We start from the raw sequence: 23,427 nt of genomic DNA, 5'->3' as shown, positions 1-23,427 counted from the left end.
GTAGAAACTTTATGTAAAATTTATTAATAATAATAGCTAACATTTATTTAGTAATTAGTATGTGCCAAACACAAAGTGCTTTATGTATATTATCTGAATGAATTTTCACAACTCTTTGAGGTAAGTAATATAATTTTTCCATTTTTATATGTGAGGAAACTGAGGTATAGAGAAGTAACTTGCCCATGGTTTCACATTTAATAAGTTGTGGAGGTCAGATTCATCTTCAGACAACTTGATTTCAGAACCAAGGTTTAAATGACAACTTTAAACCCTCCACATTCATGATAGTAAAGGGTTAACAGTAAGAGTTAAGTAATGTCTTCTGTTGCTTTTATATGCTGTATACTTTCCAGGAAATCATTTCCTATTCATTGAATAGCTTGTATCTGTCTGCCTCCTGAATAAGGTTGAAAAGTCTGTCCTTGCTGCAGTGTTACTGACTCTTTATCATATATTTCAGATCTCAGTGGGAAATGGAGAAGCATAATCTGGAAAGCACAATTAAAACATACTTAAACAAACTGAATGCAGAAACTAGCAGAGCTTTAACAGCTGAGGTAAAAGAAAAGAAAGAGGGAGAGAGAGATGGGGTTGAGGAGTGAAGTTTTACTTGTGTACTGGTATACTAAAGAATTTTTAAAATATTGTTTTTTGAATAAACAGAATTAAGACATCTGAGGACCAGCCAGAAAAACACAGCTCAAACTCTTGTGCTTTTTTGACTTGTTGGCATTTTGTATATTTTTACTTGAAATTGATGATCTTATGTTGTTTTCCCCCAAATGACTCCAAGAAATTGTTTTGCTTCAGTATGTATAGCAAATATAGACATCTTAGAAAATTCTCATTAATCCAGGTGACTAAGCCAAACTTCTAAGAATAACATTTCACTGCTGCCGTAATATCTCCTTTGCTATTTAACTACATAGATCTTCCAAAAACACATACACACCATACATTCCAGTGTCGGAAACCAACTTACCTCTTCCCCCAGAAAGGCATTCAGTTTCTTCTAAGTTATTTTAGAACACCACAGCTAGGATCTCTCAAAAGAAATGTGATTGTATGTATGTATGTAATTTTTATTTATAGATAACCAAACTTGATATACAATAAAATTCAAATTTTGGAGCACTAGTTGACATTAAAAGCATTACAAACCTTCTCACCTTTGTCATGGTAAGGTCTATTTTTTAGCAGAGCACTCTGGAATCCAGAGCTCAACAATCAAGGGGTGATATCTGCACCAAAAATCCCTGGACAGTAAAGTATTGGAGTATTAAATTTAACCAGAAAAAAAAAAAGCTCAGATTACCTTAAGAGTTTAACTTTGTAGACTTTGTTTTTCACTGCTTTTAATCAGAAAGTTCCTTTCTACTTCCATTATTAATTTTAGAAACACTTAATGCTGTCTAAGAGTATGAGCTATTTTCAGTGAATATTAAGTGATCAATAGGAAAAAACAGAGGCCAAATGACCATGCATCAATAATAGTTGGAAGGGATTCCCACTGCTGGAGAGACATCAGCCTAGATGACCTCCAAGGCCCATTTGGACAGCATAGTCCTGTAGGGTCTGATTGTTTTCTTACTCCTTCATCAATTAAAAAAAAAATCAAATAGCAGGACTTATTTTGACTGTTCTTAAACACACTTGCTGCATAATAGAGTTATCTGAGAGCTTTTAAAAACACCTTTTCGGGGCTTCCCTGGTGGTGCAGTGGTTAAGAATCCACCTGCCAATGCAGGAGATATGGGTTCGAGCCCTGGTCCAGGAAGATCCTGCATGCCCCAGAGCAACTAAGCCCATGTGTCACAACTACTGAGCCTGCACTCTAGATCCCGTGAGCCATAACTACTGAGCTCATGTGCCACAACTACTGAAGCCCATACTCCTAGAACCCGTGCTCCACAAGAAAAGCCACCGCAGTGAGAAGCCCGCGCACCGCAACGAAGAGTAGCCCCCACTCGCAGCAACTAGAGAAAGCCTGCGCATAGCAACGAAGACCCAACGCAGCCAAAAGTAAATAAATAAATGTTTATTTTAAAAAATCAATGACATAAAAAGAAAAAGATATTCAGAAATTTAAAAAAAAACGTTTCCCAGGTTACACCTACTATCAATTAAATTAGAATCTCTGAAACCAAGACATCATTTTTTTAAGTTTCTGAGATGATTCCAGTGCATATGCAAGTTTAAAAACTAATGTTCTAAAATGTTTCCCAACCCAGTAACTTTTGAATAAAAATATGAGAATTTCAGAATTGATCAAAGAGCTTTAAAATGTGTTATGGGCAGGAAAGAAGCTCAGGTGTTGTTGGAAGAGACTGAAAAAAAATAACTTTAAATTTACTTGAAATGTTTGAGGAAAGAATGTGTTCATTTACAAGGACATCTTTAACTTCTTTCTCTTTCTCTCAAAAATCTGTAGGTATATTTCTTACAGTGTCGTAGAGATTTTGGTTTGCTTCATCTAGAGCAGACTGAAAAGGAATGCCTCAGTCAGCTTGCCAGGGTGACTCACATGGCAGCAAGGTAACCGCTCCCTCTTCCTTAATGTGTCTTGTTCTCTGAGGTACTCACAGGTGGCTCCAAGGTTGAACATAATCTGTGATGTGTTTCACATATATGACATCAGAGTCTTTGGAGTGAAGAAGCCATTGTTTTTTTAAACCTCAAATGTCATTTAGTCACTTTGAGCTTTTACTTTGTTGCTCCTGCTGTGGCACTGAGTAGTCTACTAAGTGCAGTAGTAGCTGATGGTAGATTTTTCCCTTCCTCTACAATGAAACAGATCAAAAGTCTCAGTCAGAGACATGCATGAAGACCAGATATTTACAAAACAAGGTGGATTCTAATTGGAAAACTTTTTTCTAATTCTTTTCTCTCTTAACGCTTTATTTTAAATACCTTTGGAAAAATACATTGAGGGAAAAATCAGTATTAACACCTAAAACCGTGTTAAAGGCAGTTTCCTGCTGTGCTACAAATGAGTGGTTTTCAAATTTTAGGCAGGTTGCATGGGATTCTTCAGTTTATAATTTTATGGGGTATACCTTTGAACTTAAGGAATTAATTAGATTAAAATCTCTGGGACCAAAGCATCACTACTTTTAATGATTATTATTTTAATATGATCATCATTATTCTTCAATTCTAAAGAATCAGAATCTCTGATGTTTAACAAGATTCCCAGGAGACACTGATGTGCATTCATGTCAGGGAAGCACTGTTGTAAGTGATCAGTCTATCTTTGCTTGCTAGAGGGAGAAAGGATGCTCTATAAATTAGAATATTATCAAGCTTCTTTGTATGAAATGATCTCAGTGATAACTTGTTATGCTCTTTTGTGCCAGGTGATACTGGGGTGGGGATGTTATAACAGATAGAGCCTTTTGAAAGGCCACGTGAAATCTCTCTTCTTGAGATGCCAGACCGTAAACACCTCAAAGCTGTTTTACTTAAGTCGTTTGATGGGCATGGTGGGCAGAGCTGCTGTGTTTGTGCAATTTAGCGTATCATAGAGACAACAATCTAATTCATCCTCACAGAAGAGGTATTTCTTTCTAACTTTCCTTTCTGTAGGGAATATCTTTTTCTAATTTGCAAAAGAGCCTGATAGGCCAACCGTGGCCCTGTGATGTCAGGGTTAATGTGAAGATAGTCCAAAACCTGCTTTCAGGATGTCAACATCTTTGAGAATGCTCCTGCATTGGATGGCTAGGGCAGTTTCCCTGTGTGGCCTCCTTTGCCTCCCTTCTTCAATGGAGGATTCCTATACAAAGGAATGTCTTTGTTTACTAAGCTTTTTAAAAATTTTTGATAACAAGCCCTTCCATACAACTTTCTGCCCATTTGAGGTAATTGGTGATAGAGGTAATTTTGTTGTTGTTTTACTTTATCTATATACATGCTAGAGAACATAATAGAAATTTTTGGAAATCTAAGTGGCATATAAAAAGAAAGAACTTTCTCTTGTGTCTCCATTTCTATACCAGCAACCTAAAATCACTTCAATTAAAGGCTGCAGTAGACAGTTGGAATGCCATTGTGACAGATGTTAGAAACAAGATTGCATTCCTCAGGGTAAGTCATGAAGTATTTAGAGTAAATTGACTGAATGGTGTAGGTGGTATATACTTAAAGGAAACATCTAACATTAAAAACAATTACTAGAGAAATTTAAGGAAGAACATGTTTTTTCATTGCAGTTATTAAAATTTATGCCTTTTTGAGGTTTGAGACTGATTACTTCCATTGTAGTTGGCTGTAGATAACATCCTAGGCTCTTACTTGTGGTCTTCTAGGTCCTTAGTCTAGTAAGTGGTAAACTCAAAAATTGTGCCTCACACAATTTTACTAGAATTCCAAAGCTAACTCTGCTCCAGTCAGAAATAAATGTCTTAACTTGATCTGAGTAATTATGTGTTTACAGAATTAAAAGGAAGATCAAGCAGATCTGTATTAGTTTTCAATCTTAACTTTTTATGTAATTACTCCCTAATGCAAAATAATAAATTCTTAATTATTCATGTAATAGAATTAGGACTGTGCTAACAGTAATCTAAAGAGGTAACACACTGAATACTTGTCTAGCTTTGTCCTTGGTGGTCTTCCCTGTTTCTTTCCCAGACTCGTTCATACTCAGTCTTTAGTGATGCTGAGCATATTTATTGGATTTATTCAAAGTTCTGGCCTCAAAAGAGATGCCCCTTGTTCTCTGTCATTGTTTTCTTCTAAGAACGTGTCCTATATATGGAAGTTTCTAAATGTTTGAAGACTTTCTCTTCCAGCTCTTGTGGTTTGTTTACAAAATAACATATAAAGCAAAATGGGGACAATGCCAAAAATGTTCAAACTATGTTTTTAAGCTTCAAGGATAGGAGTCTTACCTGTGGCAAAATCTAAGAAGAAAAAACAAAGGTATATGTGGAACTGGAGACAGCTACAGGTATAACTTTTAAGATTAAAAAAACATTCAAAAGTTTTCCCTAAAACTTCCCCTCCAGTTTTTTGTTTTTTTGTGTTTTTTTTTTTTTTGCGGTACGCGGGCCTCTCACTGCTGTGGCCTCTCCCGTTGCAGAGCACAGGCTCCGGACGCGCAGGCTCAGCGGCCATGGCTCACGGGCCCAGCCGCTCCACGGCATGTGGGATCCTCCTGGACCGGGGCATGAACCCATGTCCCCTGCATCGGCAGGCGGACTCTCAACCACTGCGCCACCAGGGAAGCCCCCAGTTTTTAAAATGAACATTTGCAAGTAGTTCAACTCTTTGTTACAAATACTTTTTTCCCCATATTTTTCAGCAAGTAGATTATTTACATCTTCTTGATCTTTAGATTCTGTTTACTTTATATAAGTGGTTCCCATTTGGGGGCTAAAAATTATTGAAGCACTGAGGAGTTATCACAGAGATCTGTGAATTATATGTCTCTGTATCTTGTCAATCAATAGATACTTCTAAAAATACAGCTATTTACATCTATGGATAGTGGTGTATAGGGTTGTTTTTATGTCAGAAATTCTTTTTATATTATTTCTGGCATAATAGATTGGAAATCACTCATCTATGTTGTACTATTCAAAACTACATCAAGTACTTCCATATGCTATTTCTTTGAAGTTGATTTTGCTGTAAAATATTGTTTCTCCTACTAGACACAGTACAATGAACAAATTAACAAGGTGAAGCAAGGGTTTGCCTTGAGTACCTTGCCTCCAATCCAGCTTCCTCCGCCACCACCCAGTCCTGAGATACTGGTAAGAAATACAGTTGACTCTTGAACAACGCAGGGCTTGGGAGTGCCAACCCCCCACCCACACCCCATGCAGTCAGAAATCTGGGTACTGCTCTCTCTACTTCACAAACAGAATTGATAAATGATTACCCCCGAGCAGGAAGCTGAAACAGTTTGGACAGAATCAGGACTCAAACCCTAGTTTTTTGATTCCACATATTGTGATTTCTAATCAAATGCAAACTTTCTCCACATTTAGTTAATTTAAAGATCTGTAAAATGAAAATACAGGGATTATATTTATTGAAAAAAATCGGTGTATAAGTGGACCCACACAACTCAGACCTGTGTTGTTCAAGGGTCAACTGTGTAACATTTTGAAAAATCACCATCTTCATCTTGATAAAATGGTAATAGCTTTAAAACACTGAATATGCATTATGTCTGTGTGTTCAAAGTGGAAAGGGTACATGTAGTGCGTATCATTTGTAATTATGTCCATTCCTGCTGTATCATCTACAGATGATATGACTAGTTGGCTGACTCAGCTGAGGCAAGAGGTAGGTTGTATCACTGGATTTTAGTAATGCGTTTGATATCTAAAGAGGTAATATATGCTCATTCATCCTGTCGATCACACGTTATGAGAGAAAACCGATGAATGCCTAGAATTCCCAATGCCCTCACGTTACTGCTAGATGACTAAAACATCTCAGCATAATACCCTAGCATGCTGGACTTCACCCCCCCACTTCCACTTTAGACTCTGTTTTTCTTAACTTTTATCTTCTATTCTACCTTTAACAGTAAGGACAGCTTTCATTTATTACCCTTCCCTGCTTACTGTCTACATCAGACAAACTAATCTCTATGCTATACTGTTTATGTTAGCCTTCTGGGAAACATAGCACCTTAACCCAATAAACTCATACAGCTTTCCAAAAGACCTTTTAGAACAGAACCACTAGATAATAACCTTTATTATGATAACGGATCTGAGGGTAAGAAAGGTGGGATATATTTAGGGGTAGATCACTTTTGACATTAGCATTTCTGCTTATAGTAGAACTTTGAAAATGTTTTTTCTACAAATACTAGTTGAGTATATCAAAGAACTTAAAAATTATGTGAATTGTGTGGAGTTACACTGTTGCAAAAGCAGAATTCAGAGCTGAAAGCATTATGATATTCACCATGGGCTTTAGTTTAGAATGACAGTATTGGCTTTTATATTTTTGGTTAATTCAGGTTTTATAGGAGCATTATATTATGCATATTATTATTCTAGGCTTTGAACACACCATCATACCCAACTCTCCTGATAAGGAATGTGTTGCGTAGATGACAGAAATCCCAGATTCCCTGTAGTTCTATGGGAAGTAACACATACTCTTGGTAGGATTTCTAGAAATCTGTTGCCTCTGACTGTATTCAAACTACTGCCTATAGGTTGTAGTTAAACTCTCCCATGACTCTAAATATAAAATGGCTCTAGAGACTCGGACGCTAGAAACAGAGATGTTCTTTGGAGTTTTCTGGAACCAGACTGGAATAATCTATGTGATACTAGTGACACTATAAGTGACAAACATAATCAAACCTTGACCTCTACATCCTCATCCCTTCAGAGAGTTGCTTATGGCTGATGTGGCTACCCAGGTTTAGTCAAGGGAAAGAACCCACTGGCAGTTAGGCTCAATGGAATTTATAAGCATCCCTTGCTAACACTTGAGAGGTACATGTGTATCTTTTGTGCTTCCTAACCAGAGTCACTGCTGTGCTTGATCAAAGCTAACAGTTGTGTTAAAGTACAAGCATCAGTGACCACTGAGAATTAGTAGAACAGTTTGAGAGCACAAATGCTAGAAATGTAACCATTCTTTTTGCAATAAATTGAGGTGATATTATACAATGGAAATACATTAGAGGTCTGGGTTCAGGTCCTAACTCTGTGAAGAACTGTGTTGGTTTTGGGAAACTCAGCTGTCCCAGACTTGGTTTTCCTATCTACAAATCAGGAAATTGTACTAGATGATCTGATCACTAAAGTATTTCTTTCTGAGATTCTAGTATTGTAAAGAATGGTTACCAGGTTTTAAATATATATAGTAGTCTAACCTGAGAAGTCTAGAATAATGGGTATTGTTCCCAGTTTAACCCAGTATTTTTATGTGTTTCATTATGTTTTGATTTTTGTAGCCTGGCTGTCTAATCCTGAAAGTAGTGTTAGGTAATTGTTGTCCTCAAAAAGAGCAGGACTACTAACTCAGTACCCATCATTCATTATTTAAGGACTTTATATTATGAAAATTTTGAAACATACATAAAAACAGAATGATGAACCTCTGTGAACCCAAGAGCCAACTTCAACATCATTATCAACATTTTGTCAGTCTTGTGCCATGTCATCCCCTTCTTCCTCCCCACTGGAACATTTTAAAGTAAACCCTACATCTCATCCATTTATACTTTAGTATGCATTCCAAAAAACATTTTAAAATAAACCCTACATCTCATCCATTTATACTTTAGTATGCATTCCAAAAAGGACTCTTATTCTTGAGATTTTTCTTGTTTCTTGAGGTAGGATTGTATTGCTATAAACTTCCCTCTTAGAACTGCTCTTGCTTCATCCCATAGGTTTTGGGTCATCATGTTTTCATTGTCATTTGTTTCTAGGTATTTTTGATTTCCTTTTTAATTTCTTCAGTGATCTCTTGGTTATTTAGTAGTGTATTGCTTAGCCTCCATGAGTTTGTATTTTTTACAGTTTATTTTTCCTGTAATTGATATCTAGTTTCATAGTGTTGTAGTCAGAAAAGATACTTGATATGATTTCAATTTTCTAAAATTTACCAAGGCTTGATTTGTGACCCAAGATATGATCTATCCTGGAGAATGTTCCATGAGCACTTGAGAAGAAAATGTATTCTGTTGTTTTTGGATGGAATGTCTTATAAATATCAATTAAGTCCTTCTTGTCTAATGTGTCATTTAAACCTTGTGTTTCCTTATTTATTTTCATTTTGGATGATCTGTCCATTGGTGGAAGTGGGGTGTTAAAGTCCCCTACTATGATTGTGTTACTGTCGATTTCCCCTTTTATGGCTGTTAGCATTTGCCTTATGTATTGAGGTGCTCCTGTGTTGGGTGCATAAATATTTACAACTGTTATATCTTCTTGGATTGATCCCTTGATCATTATGTAGTGTCCTTCTTTGTCTCTTGTAATAGTCTTTATTTTAAAGTCTATTTTGTCTGATATGAGAATTGCTACTCCAGCTTTCTTTTGATTTCCATTTGCATGGAATATCTTTTTCCATCCCCTCACTTTCAGTCTGTATGTGTCTCTAGGTCTGAAATGGGTCTTTTGTAGACAGCCTATATATGGGTCTTGTTTTTGTATCCATTCAGCCAGTCTATGTCTTTTGGTTGGAGCATTTAATCCATTTATATTTAAGGTAATTATCAATATGTATGTTCCTATTACCATTTTCTTAATTGTTTGGGGTTTGTTTTTGTAGGTCTTTTCCTTCTTTTGTGTTTCCTGCCTAGAGAAGTTGCTTTAGCATTTGTTGTAAAGCTGGTTTGGTGGTGCTGAATTCTCTTAACTTTTTGTTTTGTTTTGTTTTGTTTTGAATTCTCTTAACTTTTGCTTGTCTGTAAAGGTTTTAATTTCTCCATCAAATCTGAATGAGATCCTCTCTGGGTAGAGTAATCTTTTTTTTTTTTTTTCAGTACGCGGGCCTCTCAGTGTTGTGGCCTGCGTTTGGGGGGCCTCCCGTTGTGGAGCACAGGCTCCGGACACACAGGCTCAGCGGCCATGGCTCATGGACCCAGCTGCTCTGCGGCATGTGGGATCTTCCCGGACCGGGGCACGAACCCGTGTCCCCTGCATCGGCAGGTGGACTCTCAACCACTGCACCACCAGGGAAGCCTTGGGTAGAGTAATCTTGGTTGTAGGTTTTTCTGTTTCATCACTTAAATATGTCCCGCCACTCCCTTCTAGCTTGCAGATTTTCTGCTGAAATATCAGCTGTTAACCTTATGGGGATTCCCTTGTATGTTATTTGTTGCTTTTCCCTTGCTGCTTTTAATATTTTTTCTTTGTATTTAATTTTTGATAGATTGATTAATATGTGCCTTGGTGAGTTTCTCCTTGGATTTATCCTGTATGGGACTCTCTGCGCTTCCTGGACTTGATTGACTATTTCCTTTCCCATGTTAGGGAAGTTTTCAACTATAATCTCTTCACATATTCTCTCAGACCTTTCTTTTTCTCTTCTTCTTTTGGGACCCCTATAATTCGAAAGTTGTGCATTTAATGTTGTCCCTGAAGTCTCTGAGACTGTCCTCAATTCTTTTCATTCTTTTTTCTTTATTCTGCTCTGTGGTAGTTATTTCCACTATTTTATCTTCCAGGTCACTTATCCATTCTTCTGCCTCAGTTATTCTGCTACTGATTCCTTCTAGAGAGTTTTTAATTTCATTTATTGTACTGTTCATCATTGTTTGTTTGCTCTTTAGTTCTTCTAGGTCCTTGTTAAACATTTCTTGTATTTTCTCCATTCTATTTCCAAGATTTGGATCATCTTTATTATCGCTACTTAGAATTCGTTTTCAGGTAGACTGCCTATTTCCTTTTCATTTATTTTGGTCTAGTGGGTTTTTACCTTGCTTCTTCTGCTGCATATTTCTGTCTTCTCATTTCGTTTAACTTACTGCGTTTGGGGTCTCCTTTTTGCAGGCTGCAGGTTCGTAGTTCCTCTTGTTTTTGGTGTCTGCCCCCAGTGGGTGAGGTTGATTCAGTGGCTTTTGTAGGCTTCCTGGTGGAGGGGGCTGGTGCCTGTGTTCTGGTGGGTGGGGCTGGATCTTGTCTTTCTGGTGGGCAGGGCCGCCTCCGGTGGTGTGTTTTGGGGTGTCTGTGAACTTAGTATGATTTTAGGCAGCGTCTCTACTAATGGGTGGGGTTGCGTTCCTGTCTTGCTAGTTGTTTGGCATGGGACGTCCAGCACTGGAGCTTGCTGGCGGTTGGATGGAGCTGGGCCTTAGCGTTGATATGGAGATCTCTGGGAGAGCTCTCGTCAATTGATATTACATGGGGCTGGGAGGTCTCTGGTGGTCCAATGTCCTGACCTCGGCTCTCCCACCTCAGAGGCTCAGGCCTGACACAGGCCGGAGCACCAAGACACTGTCAGCCACACGGTGAACTCAGTGACTTCCTTAGTATAAAGCTGCTGCTGACCTTTGTGATCATAAAACTCAGTCCTTAGTCTTGTTCCCTACCCTCAGATTTATGCCTCAGGACTCTTACTCTTATTGGCTATATAATCACACCACCATTTTGTACCTAAGAAAATTATAATTTTTAATGTCTAATATTGAAATTTATATTTCCCCAGTTGTCTCAGAAATGTCTTTTTCTTAACTAGATTGACAGTACTTCCAATGTGGTTGTAATTACCATTACTTTAAAAACCCTTATTTTTAAAAAAACAATCCAAACAAGGTTTATACTTTTCATTTGGCTGGTTATTTTTCTTTAAAATATAACAGCTACCTAACTCCCTCCCTTTTATTCATATCATTTATCTGTTAAAAAACTAACTTCCTACATTATTGATGTAACTGATTACATCCTTGTGATGCCATTATACATATTCTTCTATTTCCTATAACCTGATCATTAGATCTAGAGGGTTAGTTAGAATCAGGTTCAGTATTTTTGGCAAGAGTACTTTATAGGTGATGAGGTATACACACATTAGAAGACACACAGTGTCTCTCATTTAGCGATGTTAAGAATCACATGTCATCCTTATCTCTCCATTATGAAGTTCCCCATTAACTTTCACCCTGCTGGTTTCAGTATTGTTACTTAAGAGCTATCTCGATGCTCATTTTTTAAATTCAACAAATAGGTGAATTTCTGCTTTATGCCAGTGCTAGACCTGGCACATAGTAGATGCTCCATAAACCTGTCCTCTTTTGTCGTCCAGCCAATAAGGTATCCATCCCATTGGTAGATGCTAAGAAGGGCTAGCTTTCTACAACCCCCTGGGAAGTTCAGTAACATTCACAGGCATGTCTGCAAGTCACTGTAGGAGGGTTTATTCCCTTGGCCCACCCCACTTCAGCTTTCCACCGCCCTTGGAACTAAACATAAGGTCAGAACTCCACCAGGTGGTACAAGGTCCCTTCAATACATAATAGCAAAAGTAATATTTTCTATAGACAACTTTGGTTCTTTAGCAGAATTTCTGACTGTCAGTATTGTTTATCAGCATGGACAGTACTCATTGAAGAGCTCCTTTCCATAGTCCTATATTATTCCATTTGTCAGAGAACTTTAAAGATCACCTAACCCAACCCTCTTACTTTATAGATTAATGACTTGGTATCCAAGATTACCCAGCTAGGTGGAGAGAAAGTAGGACTAGAACCCAGTTGTCTTCTGTGTCCATGCTCTTTAGTATATTTTACTGCCCTTTGCTTTTTCAAATATTCATATACTTAACTAACGTTATGACAACATTGTTTCTAATATGCTTTGTATCTAGATTTCAAATCAGCTACCCCCCCAAAAAAAATTGCTCTATGAATTTAGGTTATTGACTATGTAAATATATAAATATGTGGGGGTTTTGTTTTTATTTTCTATCTTTTCTATTTTAGATACAGCAGTTCTTGGGAAGACCTGTTGTGAAAGAATCTTTCTTTAGACCAGTACTCACTGTTCCTCAAATGCCTGCCGTTTGTTCTGGAGTCATCTCTGCAACTGGTCAACCTAGACCCCCACTGGTACAGATCCCTTCTTGGTGGAATATACATTAACTAGCTTGTTGTCACTTACAGTGGACTTCCAGAATGAATGTCTTCTCTTTGTTCATATACTTGATAAGTAATGATGAAGGTGATGGTGATAGTGATGATCATGATGATCATGATGATGATTGAATGAATAGTTCCATGTGAGGCACTGCATTAAATGCATTATATATATTATTTAACTATTTCGTTAAGTGATTATAACAGTTTTTAGATGCAAAGATAAATATAATATTATAGTAGAGAATTCTTATAGTTTTGCTTCTATAACAGGCACTAATGCAGGGTAGATTGATATTTTTAATAGATAATTTAGCATGATTGTTAGCTTCTTTGCTTTTCAACCTACCAAAGTCACAACATTATACCACAAAGCTAAAGAAAAATTTTATATACACACACACATATATGTGTGTATAGTAGGACATTGTTTATCTATAAACAGGTAATATAAATATCACCTTGCAACGTATTATACTATAAAGTTATAAATCTTTCTAGCCACAAAGAGCCATATAAGCTTTATCCAAACCTGAAGAAGCAACAGAGAAATTTAAAATGATTAGGATTATTAGTTGTAATCTTGGTCAAGGTAAACTTTTTATTACAAGAAAAATCTTCTCCCAGATGATTGATGTTTAATATAATTAATGAAAAAATTCTCTAATCTTGACTTTCCCATAACTACATTCTAGTCAGTTGGGGTTTATTTTGTACCTATGTATTGCTGACAGCCTCCCTTTGAAACATATAGTCAAATGGACTTACTCATTTGTGTAGAGGCTGCCTCTCTATGAATAAATATGTATCTAGGCCTTAACATATTTACTAAGTACCACATCTTTTTTATCACCATGATATTACAGTGTTGCTCAGGTGGTTTGCTCCTGCACCATTCTATAAGGAACTATAAATAAAATTTTATTGAAAACATTAAAGTACCTCAACCTTCTAATAAGATTACTTCCTGATTCCTCTGAAAAAGCTTGACACTGAGGCAAACCCAGATTTCTGGTGATATTCTGCTCTTTCTCTGACTTACTAGGCTTTGTGTGAGTAATTTCAGTGGCTGTTAGTAATTTTTCATAAGTAATAACCTTATATTTGAAAATAATCTGTAGTCTTAGGTAAAGGATGCATGTTTATAATTATCCTAGTAATCAGATAAGCACTTCAAAAATATTCAATTACTGATATTAATTAGAAACTTGATGGTTCTAAGAAGGAACCATCATAAAATATGAGGAAAACTTTGTTTGATGGTTTCAAGGCTCAAAGTTGTCACTACTACTTCCATACGACCTTTGTAACATTCATGACACTGGGCAGATATTCTAGTAGTATTCTCATGTTTATTTAGTTGTTTGAAAATTAAACTTCATTATTTTTCTAATTATAAAAGTAGTATATGTTAATTATAAAAAGGCAAATAATGTAGAAATACATAAAGCATATACAAAGTATATAATAATTATATAAAGTAGAAAGCAAAATTACCCTGCTGTTGAATCCTAGAAAATAATCACTGTTTACAGATTATTCTGTATCTTACAGACCTTTTTCTGTGCATACACATTTAAAAAATGTTTTACTATAAAATGAGTTCTACCATAAATGCTGTGCCGTAGACTTTTTTTAGAAAATGAGACATACATTGTGGACATCTCATATGCTCAGACATACAAATCTATTTTTAAGGACTTGATTAGATATGCTACAATTTATTGACTTATTCCTCTGTTAACAAACTTTAGGTTGCTTTCAGAAATGCACACTCTGTATGTATTTCTGTATATGTTTGCAATTACTGAGACTAGCATGTGCCATTTTTAAAATAAAGGTAAACATATACAAACAGTTAGAAATATGGTGCTGTAAGGAAAAAAAATTCTAAAAAGGGAACATGTATGTCAGTATTCCTCTTCATTCTACCCATTTTCTGAGGTATGGAAATGTAATGTTGGCATGGAACCTTGCTTCCTAATAATTGAAGCTGATGGGTTGTAACTCTGTGCTCCTTACAGATGACTAGCATAGCCTGGACGGTGCCAGTGCCTGTGGGAGAAGCTGTGCCTCCCAGTGCAGGTCTGGGAAGTGATCCCCCCATGATGAATTGGGAGAAGATTACAGACAGGCTGAAAACTGCCTTTCCACAACAGACCAGGTACCTCAGTCTCTTTTAGTGTTGAGTACAGATCATACTCTATAGTTTCCACAGCCATAATTATGCCAATGAAATGTTTCAGAGAAATATAACACACACACACACACACACACAAAGTACAAGTATTTCCTAACCATGGCCTTGGTAGGGAAAATGAAATTTATTAAGAAGAGACAGTTTTCAGTATAAATGCTAAACCTCTTCCCTAAAATTATTAGTTTAAAGTCATGAGAGAGTAAACTTCTAAATTTAGGTTTGCTCATTTACTGAAAGTACAACCAGTTGTAAACCTACCCAATTTTATGTCACTAGCTGCAATAATTACCTTAATAACCTATTTCCAAAGTGAATTTTAAGTTAATTGTATGGCATATAAGCCCAAACATAATCAGGTTTTACTTTCCTATTTCCTTAATTTTATTGAGGGTTCTTGTAGTTTCTTTGTTAGGGGACAAAGAAAGGGGACATAGTTAAATGCAAGAAATCATTATTTTAGTGTGCTTTTCACAGTTCTGACTTCAGCAGAAACCTATTTAATTCTACTCCTCCAGAAATGAAGTGTCTTTTATCTTTAATCTTGTATCAAATGAAATAATTCTAGTTTTCACCAGCATTTTCATTTGAAGACCAATGCTTTTATTTAACATATGTACCATTATGTTTCAGGATTAGATTATGGTTTTATAAATATAATAGTGAATAGAAAATGAAAATAGAACTGTAATATAGTTGTTATAAATATATCTAGAAAATAAATAATAAATCAAAGGTAGTTTTATAAGGCTGGTGACATGACATTTCATTTGAGAAAGAAAAATACTTTTATCATCCTACCCTATCCTACCAAAAATGTATATGCAGGCTTTGGGTCAATGGCTATGGGAATGGAAAAAGAACATATCAGTTAAAATATTCGTAGGTTTCTTTATCACATAATTAATGTGTTTTTCAGTCTTTGCTTTCATTTTCTGTTAAATCTTTGTTTTCTGTTTCTGAATTTTACAAAAGTAGAACTATTAATAATGACAGAAAGAGACTGATAGTAACATAGTTAAAAAGGAATATTTTAGTCTTTTTTTTTACATCTTTATTAGAGTATAATTGCTTTACAATGTTGTATTAGTTGCTGCTGTACAACAAAGTGAATCAGCTATATATATACACACACACACACACACATATCTCCATATCCCTTCCCTCTTGAGCCTCCCTCCCACCCTCCCTATCCCACCCCTCTAGGTCATCACAGAGCATTGAGCTGATCTCCCTGTGCTATGCAGCTGCTTCCCACTAACTATTTTACATTTGGTAGTGTATATATGTTAATGCCACTCTCTCACTACGTTCCAGCTTCCCCTTCCTCCGCTGTGTCCTCAAGTCCGTTCTCTACATCTATGTCTTTGTTCCTGCCCTGCCACTAGGTTCATCAGTACCGTTTTTATAAATTCCATATATATGCCTTAGCATATGGTATTTGTTTTTCTCTTTCTAACTTACTTCACTCTGTATGACAACTCCAGGTCCATCCACCTCATTACAAATAACTCAATTTTGTTCCTTTTTATGACTGAGTAATATTCCATTGTATATATGTGCCACATCTTCTTTATCCATTCATCTGTCGATGGACATTTAGGTTACTTCCATGTCTTGGCTATTGTAAATAGTGCTGCAGTGAACATTGTGCTACATGTATCTTTTTGAATTATGGTTTTCTCGGGTATATACCCAGTAGTGGGGTTGCTGGGTCATATGGTAGCTCTATTTTTAGTTTTTTAAGGAACCTCCATGCTGTTCTCCATAGTGGCTGTATCAATTTACATTTCCACCAGCAGTGCAGGAGGGTTCCCTTTTCTCCACACCCTCTCCAGCATTTGTTGTTTCTAGATTTTTTGATGATGGCCATTCTGACTGGAGTGAGGTGATACCTCATTGTGTTTTGTTTTGTTTTTTTTAAATTTATTTTTGGCTGCATTGGGTCTTCATTGCTGCGCGTGGGCTTTCTCTAGTTGCAGTGAGCGGGGGCTACTCTTAATTGTGGCGCGGGCTTCTCATTGCAGTGACTTCTCTTAGTGCAAAGCACGGGCTCTAGGCGTGTGGGCTTCAGTAGTTGTGGCGCGCAGGCTCAGTAGTTGTGGCTCGTGGGCTCTAGAGCACAGGTTCAGTAGTTGTGGTGTACGGGCTTAGTTGCTCTGTGGCATGTGGGATTTTTCCAGACCAGGGCTCAAACCTGTGTCCCCTGCATTGGCAGGTGGATTCTTAACCACTGCGCCACCAGGGAAGCCCCCCTCATTGTGGTTTTGATTTGCATTTCTCTAATGATTAGTGATGTTGAGCATCTTTTCATGTGTTTGTTGGCAATCTGTATGTCTTCTTTGCAGAAATGCCTGTTTAGGTCTTCCACTCATTTTTGGATTGGGTTGTTTGTTTTTTTTGATATTGAGCTGCATGGGCTGCTTGTATATTTTGGAGATTAATCCTTTGCCAGTTGCTTCATTTGCAAATATTTTCTCCCTTTCTGAGGGTTATCTTTTTGTCTTATTTATGGTTTCCTTTGCTGTGTAAAAGCTTTTAAGTTTTATTAGGTCCCATTTGTTTATTTTTGGTTTTATTTCCATTATTCTAGGAGATGGGTCAAGAAGGATCTTGCTGTGATTTATGTCATAGAGAATATTTTAGTCTTGAGTGAGAGAGCATTGAGAGATATGATATAATGAGCTCAGTACATAAATAAGTAGATAACACACTTAATTTTCACACAGTAAGCTTTTAAAAACAGTTAAAATCTCTTTTTGGAAAGAAAATAAATACTAAACTTTATTACTTACAAACACATTAAGTATCATTAATCAATACATTAGGAGTTTTCATTTTGGTTTAAAATAAATGCAGATGGACCTGTGATCACTTTTTTAGATCAGAAATCTAAAGGGTCACATCTGTATGCTACATATCAATCCTGTGATAGGATTTCATAGCTCCTTTGAAGGGCGCATCCTCAAGGCAGTAGGAAAATCACCAGTGCTCTTTCCTTGATCTCTTCCAGAAAGGAGCTTACAGATTTCTTACGGAAATTGAAGGATACTCATGGGAAGTCCTTATCTAGACTGACATTTGATGAAATTGTTCACAAGATTTCCCAATTTATTGACCCCAAGAGATCTCAGGTAAAAAAAAAAAGAAAAAAAGAAAAGACAACTTTATCTCCTGGCCCTTATCTTTAGTAGTTAGCCATATTAATTATCTCCATTACATGATCAGGAAATCAGTCTATAATCATATTAAATCATCTATTAACAACAAACAATTCAGCTTGACAAATGGCATGGGAAACACCACCTGATCATTCTAGAATAAAACTGACCCTCTTGAAATTTACTCTAGGTTATTTTGAATGGCTCTAAAAGGAGACATATTTTCTAATTTTCTGCAAAGACTTGTTTTAATTGAAAGAGCACCTAGAGTTATTTTTGGTTTTACCTGGTTCTTAGTATATAAGTAATATTGCCAACATTTATTTCAAGATTTCTCATGAACCTGATTAACCTTTACCCTTTTGCTAATTCTCACGGTAGCCTATTCTATGGTATTTATCAGTTCTTCCTGTTTTAGTTCAATTCTAAAAAAAATAATAAGTATAATATTCTAATTTTCAGAGTCAAGGAAAATCCGTGCCAAATGGTAATAGTGCTTCACCCAGCCATACTCCTCCACCTCAGGCTAATGCTGCCCAGCCCTCAAAACCAGCCCGGAGGCCCCTCGGTTCACAAGGTCCTGCCACGTGGGAAGGAGCCAATAATTTGGTGAGACTGAGACTTGATTCTGAATACATTTAAAGTTAGAGGAGAGAAATGAGCTGAATTTAACCTTATGTGTATTTTCCCTAGGATGATGAGGAAGAGGAACCTTGTGTGATCTGTCATGAGAATCTCTCTCCAGAAAACCTCTCAGTTTTGCCCTGTGCGCACAAATTCCACTCTCAGGTGAACTTATCTTTTTAATATTTTGCCATTAATCAATTAAGTGAAATTCATACTGCATTCCTTGAAATTGTATACATGTATCATCCACTACTGTGTCATGAATTTCACTGGATATAACTCTGGGCTTTTGGGTACCGCACAGAAGCATTTATATGTTTTCCCATACCTAGCCATGGATTGCATTGTGTTTTCTCAGATCTCGATACACCTAGCAGGAGAAGGGGACAATGATGAGATTTAATGGGACAGAGTGCCTTTGAACAGAACTGGAAGGAATGTTGATTGACTTGGCAGTTGGCAGTTTAGCAGCAGTGCCACTTCACCTTGGCTTGTTATAAATAGTGTCCTTTGTCCACACCTAATGATAGCCAACTGCTGTTATAACGCATAAGACTTAACAGTCTGTCCAGGCTCCTGTATTTGCTTTTGAAGATGCTGAGGCCTGAGTGTTGATGTTATAAAAATGGGAGGCTGGCATATCTTTTGTTAATTGGCATTTATATAGATGATTGGCATTTATATAGATTAACTTCTGGTGTTGTTGCTGTGCAAGTGCTATTGATATACAATTTATGATCCAAGTCTTCTGATGCAGAGGTGTAATTTGACACAGGAAAAGATAATCTTACACAAGAAAGGCTTCTCAGGGAAGTGAACAATAAGCCAGCTCATTCAAGCCGTATCTGTAAAACATCATTTCAAAGATATGTGATACCAGGTACAGAATTATGTTTTGTATCTGCTTGGATAAGAAGAGATATACACAGAATGGCTAATCCCAAAAGACCTCCAGGATAGATACTTAGCCATCTGTTTTTCCCACTTGAAGTTTTAAAAGTCCTAAAGATCCATTTAGAAAATAAATGTTTCACAAAACTTATTTTATTCTTTGCCATTGCTCATTGAATAGAAAGCAGGTAATTCATTCAGGTTACTCTCTAAAGTTAATGGGCCTCATATCTATTGCCTATTCTTAATCCTCTCTCATCTGACTTGGGTCTCCATTATTCATTCATGTAAAAATGATTTGTTTTTGGAGAGTCAGTATTCAAGCAAATAACTTAATATATAGTTCATAGCCAAAGAGTACTACCATTATGACCAAAGAAAGAGCAATCTGAAAAGTATATCCATTATCTAGGGATTTTAACTTCAGAACACCATAAGCACTTGATACAAGGTATTTGTGACATTTGTATGTTTAGATATGACTTTTTCTAGATTATAAATTAGAATAATGTATAATAAACTAGAGAAAAAATGTAATAGGTTTCCTCAGTCTCCTTATTAGGAAGAACTAGTCTTCCTGAAGATTGGGGTTGGGGGGAAGGATCTTAATAGAATAAACTGGCTGAAAGGTGTTCTCCTGTTACCAACTGTATTGCTCAGCAAATCACAGACAAAGTTCCATGATTGCAGAAGTTTTCATGGCAATCCACCAAATAAGGCTCTGAGATCCACTGGAAGATATGTTGGTTGGCAACACTGATGTATGGAGTAACAGCTGCCTCTGCTAGGCTAAATCTGAGAGACTGACATGAATCTTTTTGCTCCTTAGTGCATTAGACCTTGGTTGATGCAACAGGGGACATGCCCAACCTGCAGACTCCACGTTTTGCTACCAGAAGAATTTCCTGATCACCCCAGCCAGCACTTGCTCAAGATCTGATACAATGGGGTGACTATGCAAGGGAAGTTCAATTTTCAGACTGCAGCATTTAGTTTTGCCTTTTATTTGGGCTGATGATAGTGTGAGTGATGTGAAGCAGTACGCTCTTCAGTATTATGCAAAATAAGCTAGCTAAACTCATCAAAGCTGCAGCCAAAGAGGAGAGGACAAATCTTCAGGAGTGTGAACTGAATTGAACAGGTTAAAGAAGATAGAATTTTAAAAGTTACATTATATTTGCCCTTATCTTAGCAGGTATTTTCTTCCAACATAAAGATGATTACTGTTAGCATGTATACTAGGATGTCTTTTTTTGTCCTTATTCCACTCATCCTTTACTTTCTCCCAAATATACTAAACTTTAATTTCCTGAAATAAATGACAAGAGTAGGAAAATTCCACAGATTTTAGTGTTCCTTTTAACTTTTAAAATTGATTATAAAAATATGTATTATTTATTTGCATTTTATCTCTATCTTCCCTATTCTTTTCTATTCTCTAAAATACGTACCTATGAATAGATTATGAGCTACTTGAGGGTGGGGTCCAAACAGTGGTGTTTTCGAGCTGGCTTATACTGGTTTATGAGAAACAACTGTTAGTTTCAGGAATTTTGTGAGCCAGTTATTCAAATTGTTGGTAGCTTGAAATCTGCCATAGTGGGAGTATTTTACACCATAGAAATTGGTAAACGCTGTAAGTAAGGGCTTATTTTCCCCTCAAGAGCTGGTTATTAAACATTTACCAGTATACCTCTGGGACCATGTCTGATGATTCTTACTGTTCTCAATGTCTTTCACAGTAGGTACAGCATAAATAGTCCCCAGAATTAGAAATCAGGAAGCAGTAAGTAAAGTTACTGTGCAAATTAAGTCATTTGCTCAGTTGAATAACTTTGGTCATTTGTAAACATGCTCTTTGGACCCTAATCATTTATACTTTGGAGAGATTTTTTTTCTGCCTTAAAAGTTTCTAATTTCACTTTCTCATGCTGGGGGGTTACTGTTTGTGTATAGTTGCTTCTTATGACAGAGTTGACACCCACTGAGCTAAAGCTGCACATCTAAAGCTTGTCACTGAGAACTTTCATTCTTAGAGGTCAAAAACCTATTTTGAAATTAGTACTGTGTAAATTCTATAAGTGTTGTACATGTCTCTAGCTACAAAATTAAAAGAATTCAGTGACCCTGTAAGAAAAATGTTACACGGTTCATATTATTTTCCGTAAATTAATGAAATTCATACTGTGAATAAGTGTTTCCTGACTCAGCAACTATTTTACCTGTATATTTCAGTGTAAATATATCTTGAATTTACTTTAAATCTCTATTTAAAATTATTATTTCTATAATTGTATGCTAAATGTTTTCTTCTCTAATGAGAATAGACTGGAAAATGTGGAGGAAAATACCCCAAATGAAGGCAGTCATCTAGACATGTAAAGTGCCAAGAATGTCTTAGAATTGCACAATTCAGAACTTAAAGGGCCTTTAATAATTATCTTGTCTAACACCTCAAGGTCATGGTCATATAGCAAATTACCTTGTAAAACAAATATTTTTTAGTGTATGTTTACAACTGTAATTTCACTTTCATGTGGGAAAGAATAAATGTTTCTTAATTGAATAACTATTTTATCTGTGTATATTACTTTAACTGTGTCCTAAAGCTACTTGAAATCTCTATTTCAAACATCTATTTCTGTTTCATTGTGCTTTAACTTTTTCTTCTGTTGTGAGAAAGGATAGGAAAATATCCAAAAGGAAGGCAGTCATCTAGACTTGTAAAATACCAAGTATGCCTTAGAATCATAGTCAGAGCTTATAGGGTCCTTAATGATCCTCTGATCTATTCCCTCATTTTACAGGAACATCTTGCCCTAGGTCATGTGGCTAAATAGTGGCTGAGCCAGTCCTAATACTTGAGAGTCCTGATACTCGGTAAGTCACATGCTTCCTCCACAAATTCAGGCTGCTAGGCTGTATTGGTGCTGAACTGCTGTTCTTGGCTCCAAGGAAGGGGCCAGAAGACTTAACAGGATAGCTGATATATAGTGAGAGTACAGTAGGACCATGCTCTTGAAAGTCATATCCAATTCTGCAGATGCTGAAGGTAATGGGATTTTTTTTCTTTTTGAAGTATAATTTAACAATAAAGACAACTGTAGTGGCCATTCTTCTATAAACAGTGATCACTGTCATGCCTGTGGCTGCTGAAGGATCCAGAACACCATACTGCACAGAAATTCAGTGAGGGAAGTAGCAATATTTAATCAAAAACAATCTGTAAGCATCCTGTAATATCACTGCAGCTGCCATCAGATAATACGTCTTGTAATGTTTTCCTTCATATTTATTGTCCATGTGTATAATAATATTTTCCAACTTTTATGGGACACTTTCCTTGATCAAATATTACTTTATTTGATCCACTAATAACTTTAATGTGGATACTCTCCTTTTTATTTTACAGATGATGAAACTGAGGCTCAAATAAGAGGGAAATAATTTGTCTGAGGTCATAGCTATGAATGGCATTCTGGGATTTGAATGCAGATCTTCTGTGCCTTAGCTGGTTTTCTCTTTCAGTACTTTATTGCTGCATCCCAATTTCAGATTGAATGTACACAAAATATTATTTTAAATAATATTCTTCAAGATAAGAAAATGAATGGTAAACCTACTGATTGTTTTGGACTATGAACATGGTATTGAGTATATAATAAAATATATAATAATGATACAACATGGTAAGAAAAGTTTGACTTTTCCCTCAGATGTCTTGGTTTGCTTGGGATGGTTCCAGTTAATGCCCATTGTCTTGACATATTATATTATTAATAGTGCTCCCTTTTACTCTCAACAGTGTCCTAATATGGATGATGAATTATATTTCATGGTTAATTTTTTTTTATGAGATTCAAAATTTAGCAAAACTCCTCTGCGTTTATAAAATGCTCCTGGAATACCTTATTCATGTAGCCTGTCAGGTAAGAATCATCCACACACATAGCCTCTCAGGTAGGAAATCATCCACACACAGA

General features: G+C 36.4%; 1 protein-coding gene across 2 annotated transcripts in view; it reads left to right on the top strand.

Annotated features, from left to right (window-relative positions):
- The window catches only part of DZIP3 (DAZ interacting zinc finger protein 3), a 121,667-nt gene extending 99,651 nt beyond the window's left edge, over positions 1-22,016 (top strand). Inside the window, exons 23-32 of one of the 2 annotated variants that reach the window (XM_060150637.1) lie at positions 464-560; positions 2,435-2,538; positions 4,002-4,089; positions 5,661-5,762; positions 12,416-12,541; positions 14,593-14,732; positions 17,779-17,899; positions 18,389-18,535; positions 18,620-18,715; positions 20,274-22,016. In XM_060150637.1, coding sequence (XP_060006620.1) covers positions 464-560; positions 2,435-2,538; positions 4,002-4,089; positions 5,661-5,762; positions 12,416-12,541; positions 14,593-14,732; positions 17,779-17,899; positions 18,389-18,535; positions 18,620-18,715; positions 20,274-20,384 — 1,132 coding nt within the window. In that variant the 3' untranslated portion in view covers positions 20,385-22,016. The remainder of the gene's footprint in view (positions 1-463; positions 561-2,434; positions 2,539-4,001; positions 4,090-5,660; positions 5,763-12,415; positions 12,542-14,592; positions 14,733-17,778; positions 17,900-18,388; positions 18,536-18,619; positions 18,716-20,273) is intronic. The other variant, XR_009540770.1, reaches the window with a different exon arrangement.
- The last annotated feature ends 1,411 nt before the right edge of the window (positions 22,017-23,427 follow it).

Source organism: Lagenorhynchus albirostris, chromosome 5, assembly GCF_949774975.1.
Source record: "Lagenorhynchus albirostris chromosome 5, mLagAlb1.1, whole genome shotgun sequence".
Taxonomy (NCBI): Eukaryota; Metazoa; Chordata; class Mammalia; order Artiodactyla; family Delphinidae; genus Lagenorhynchus; species Lagenorhynchus albirostris.
Note: the sequence above shows the minus strand (reverse complement) of the source record. Positions and strands in the feature narration are given on the sequence as shown.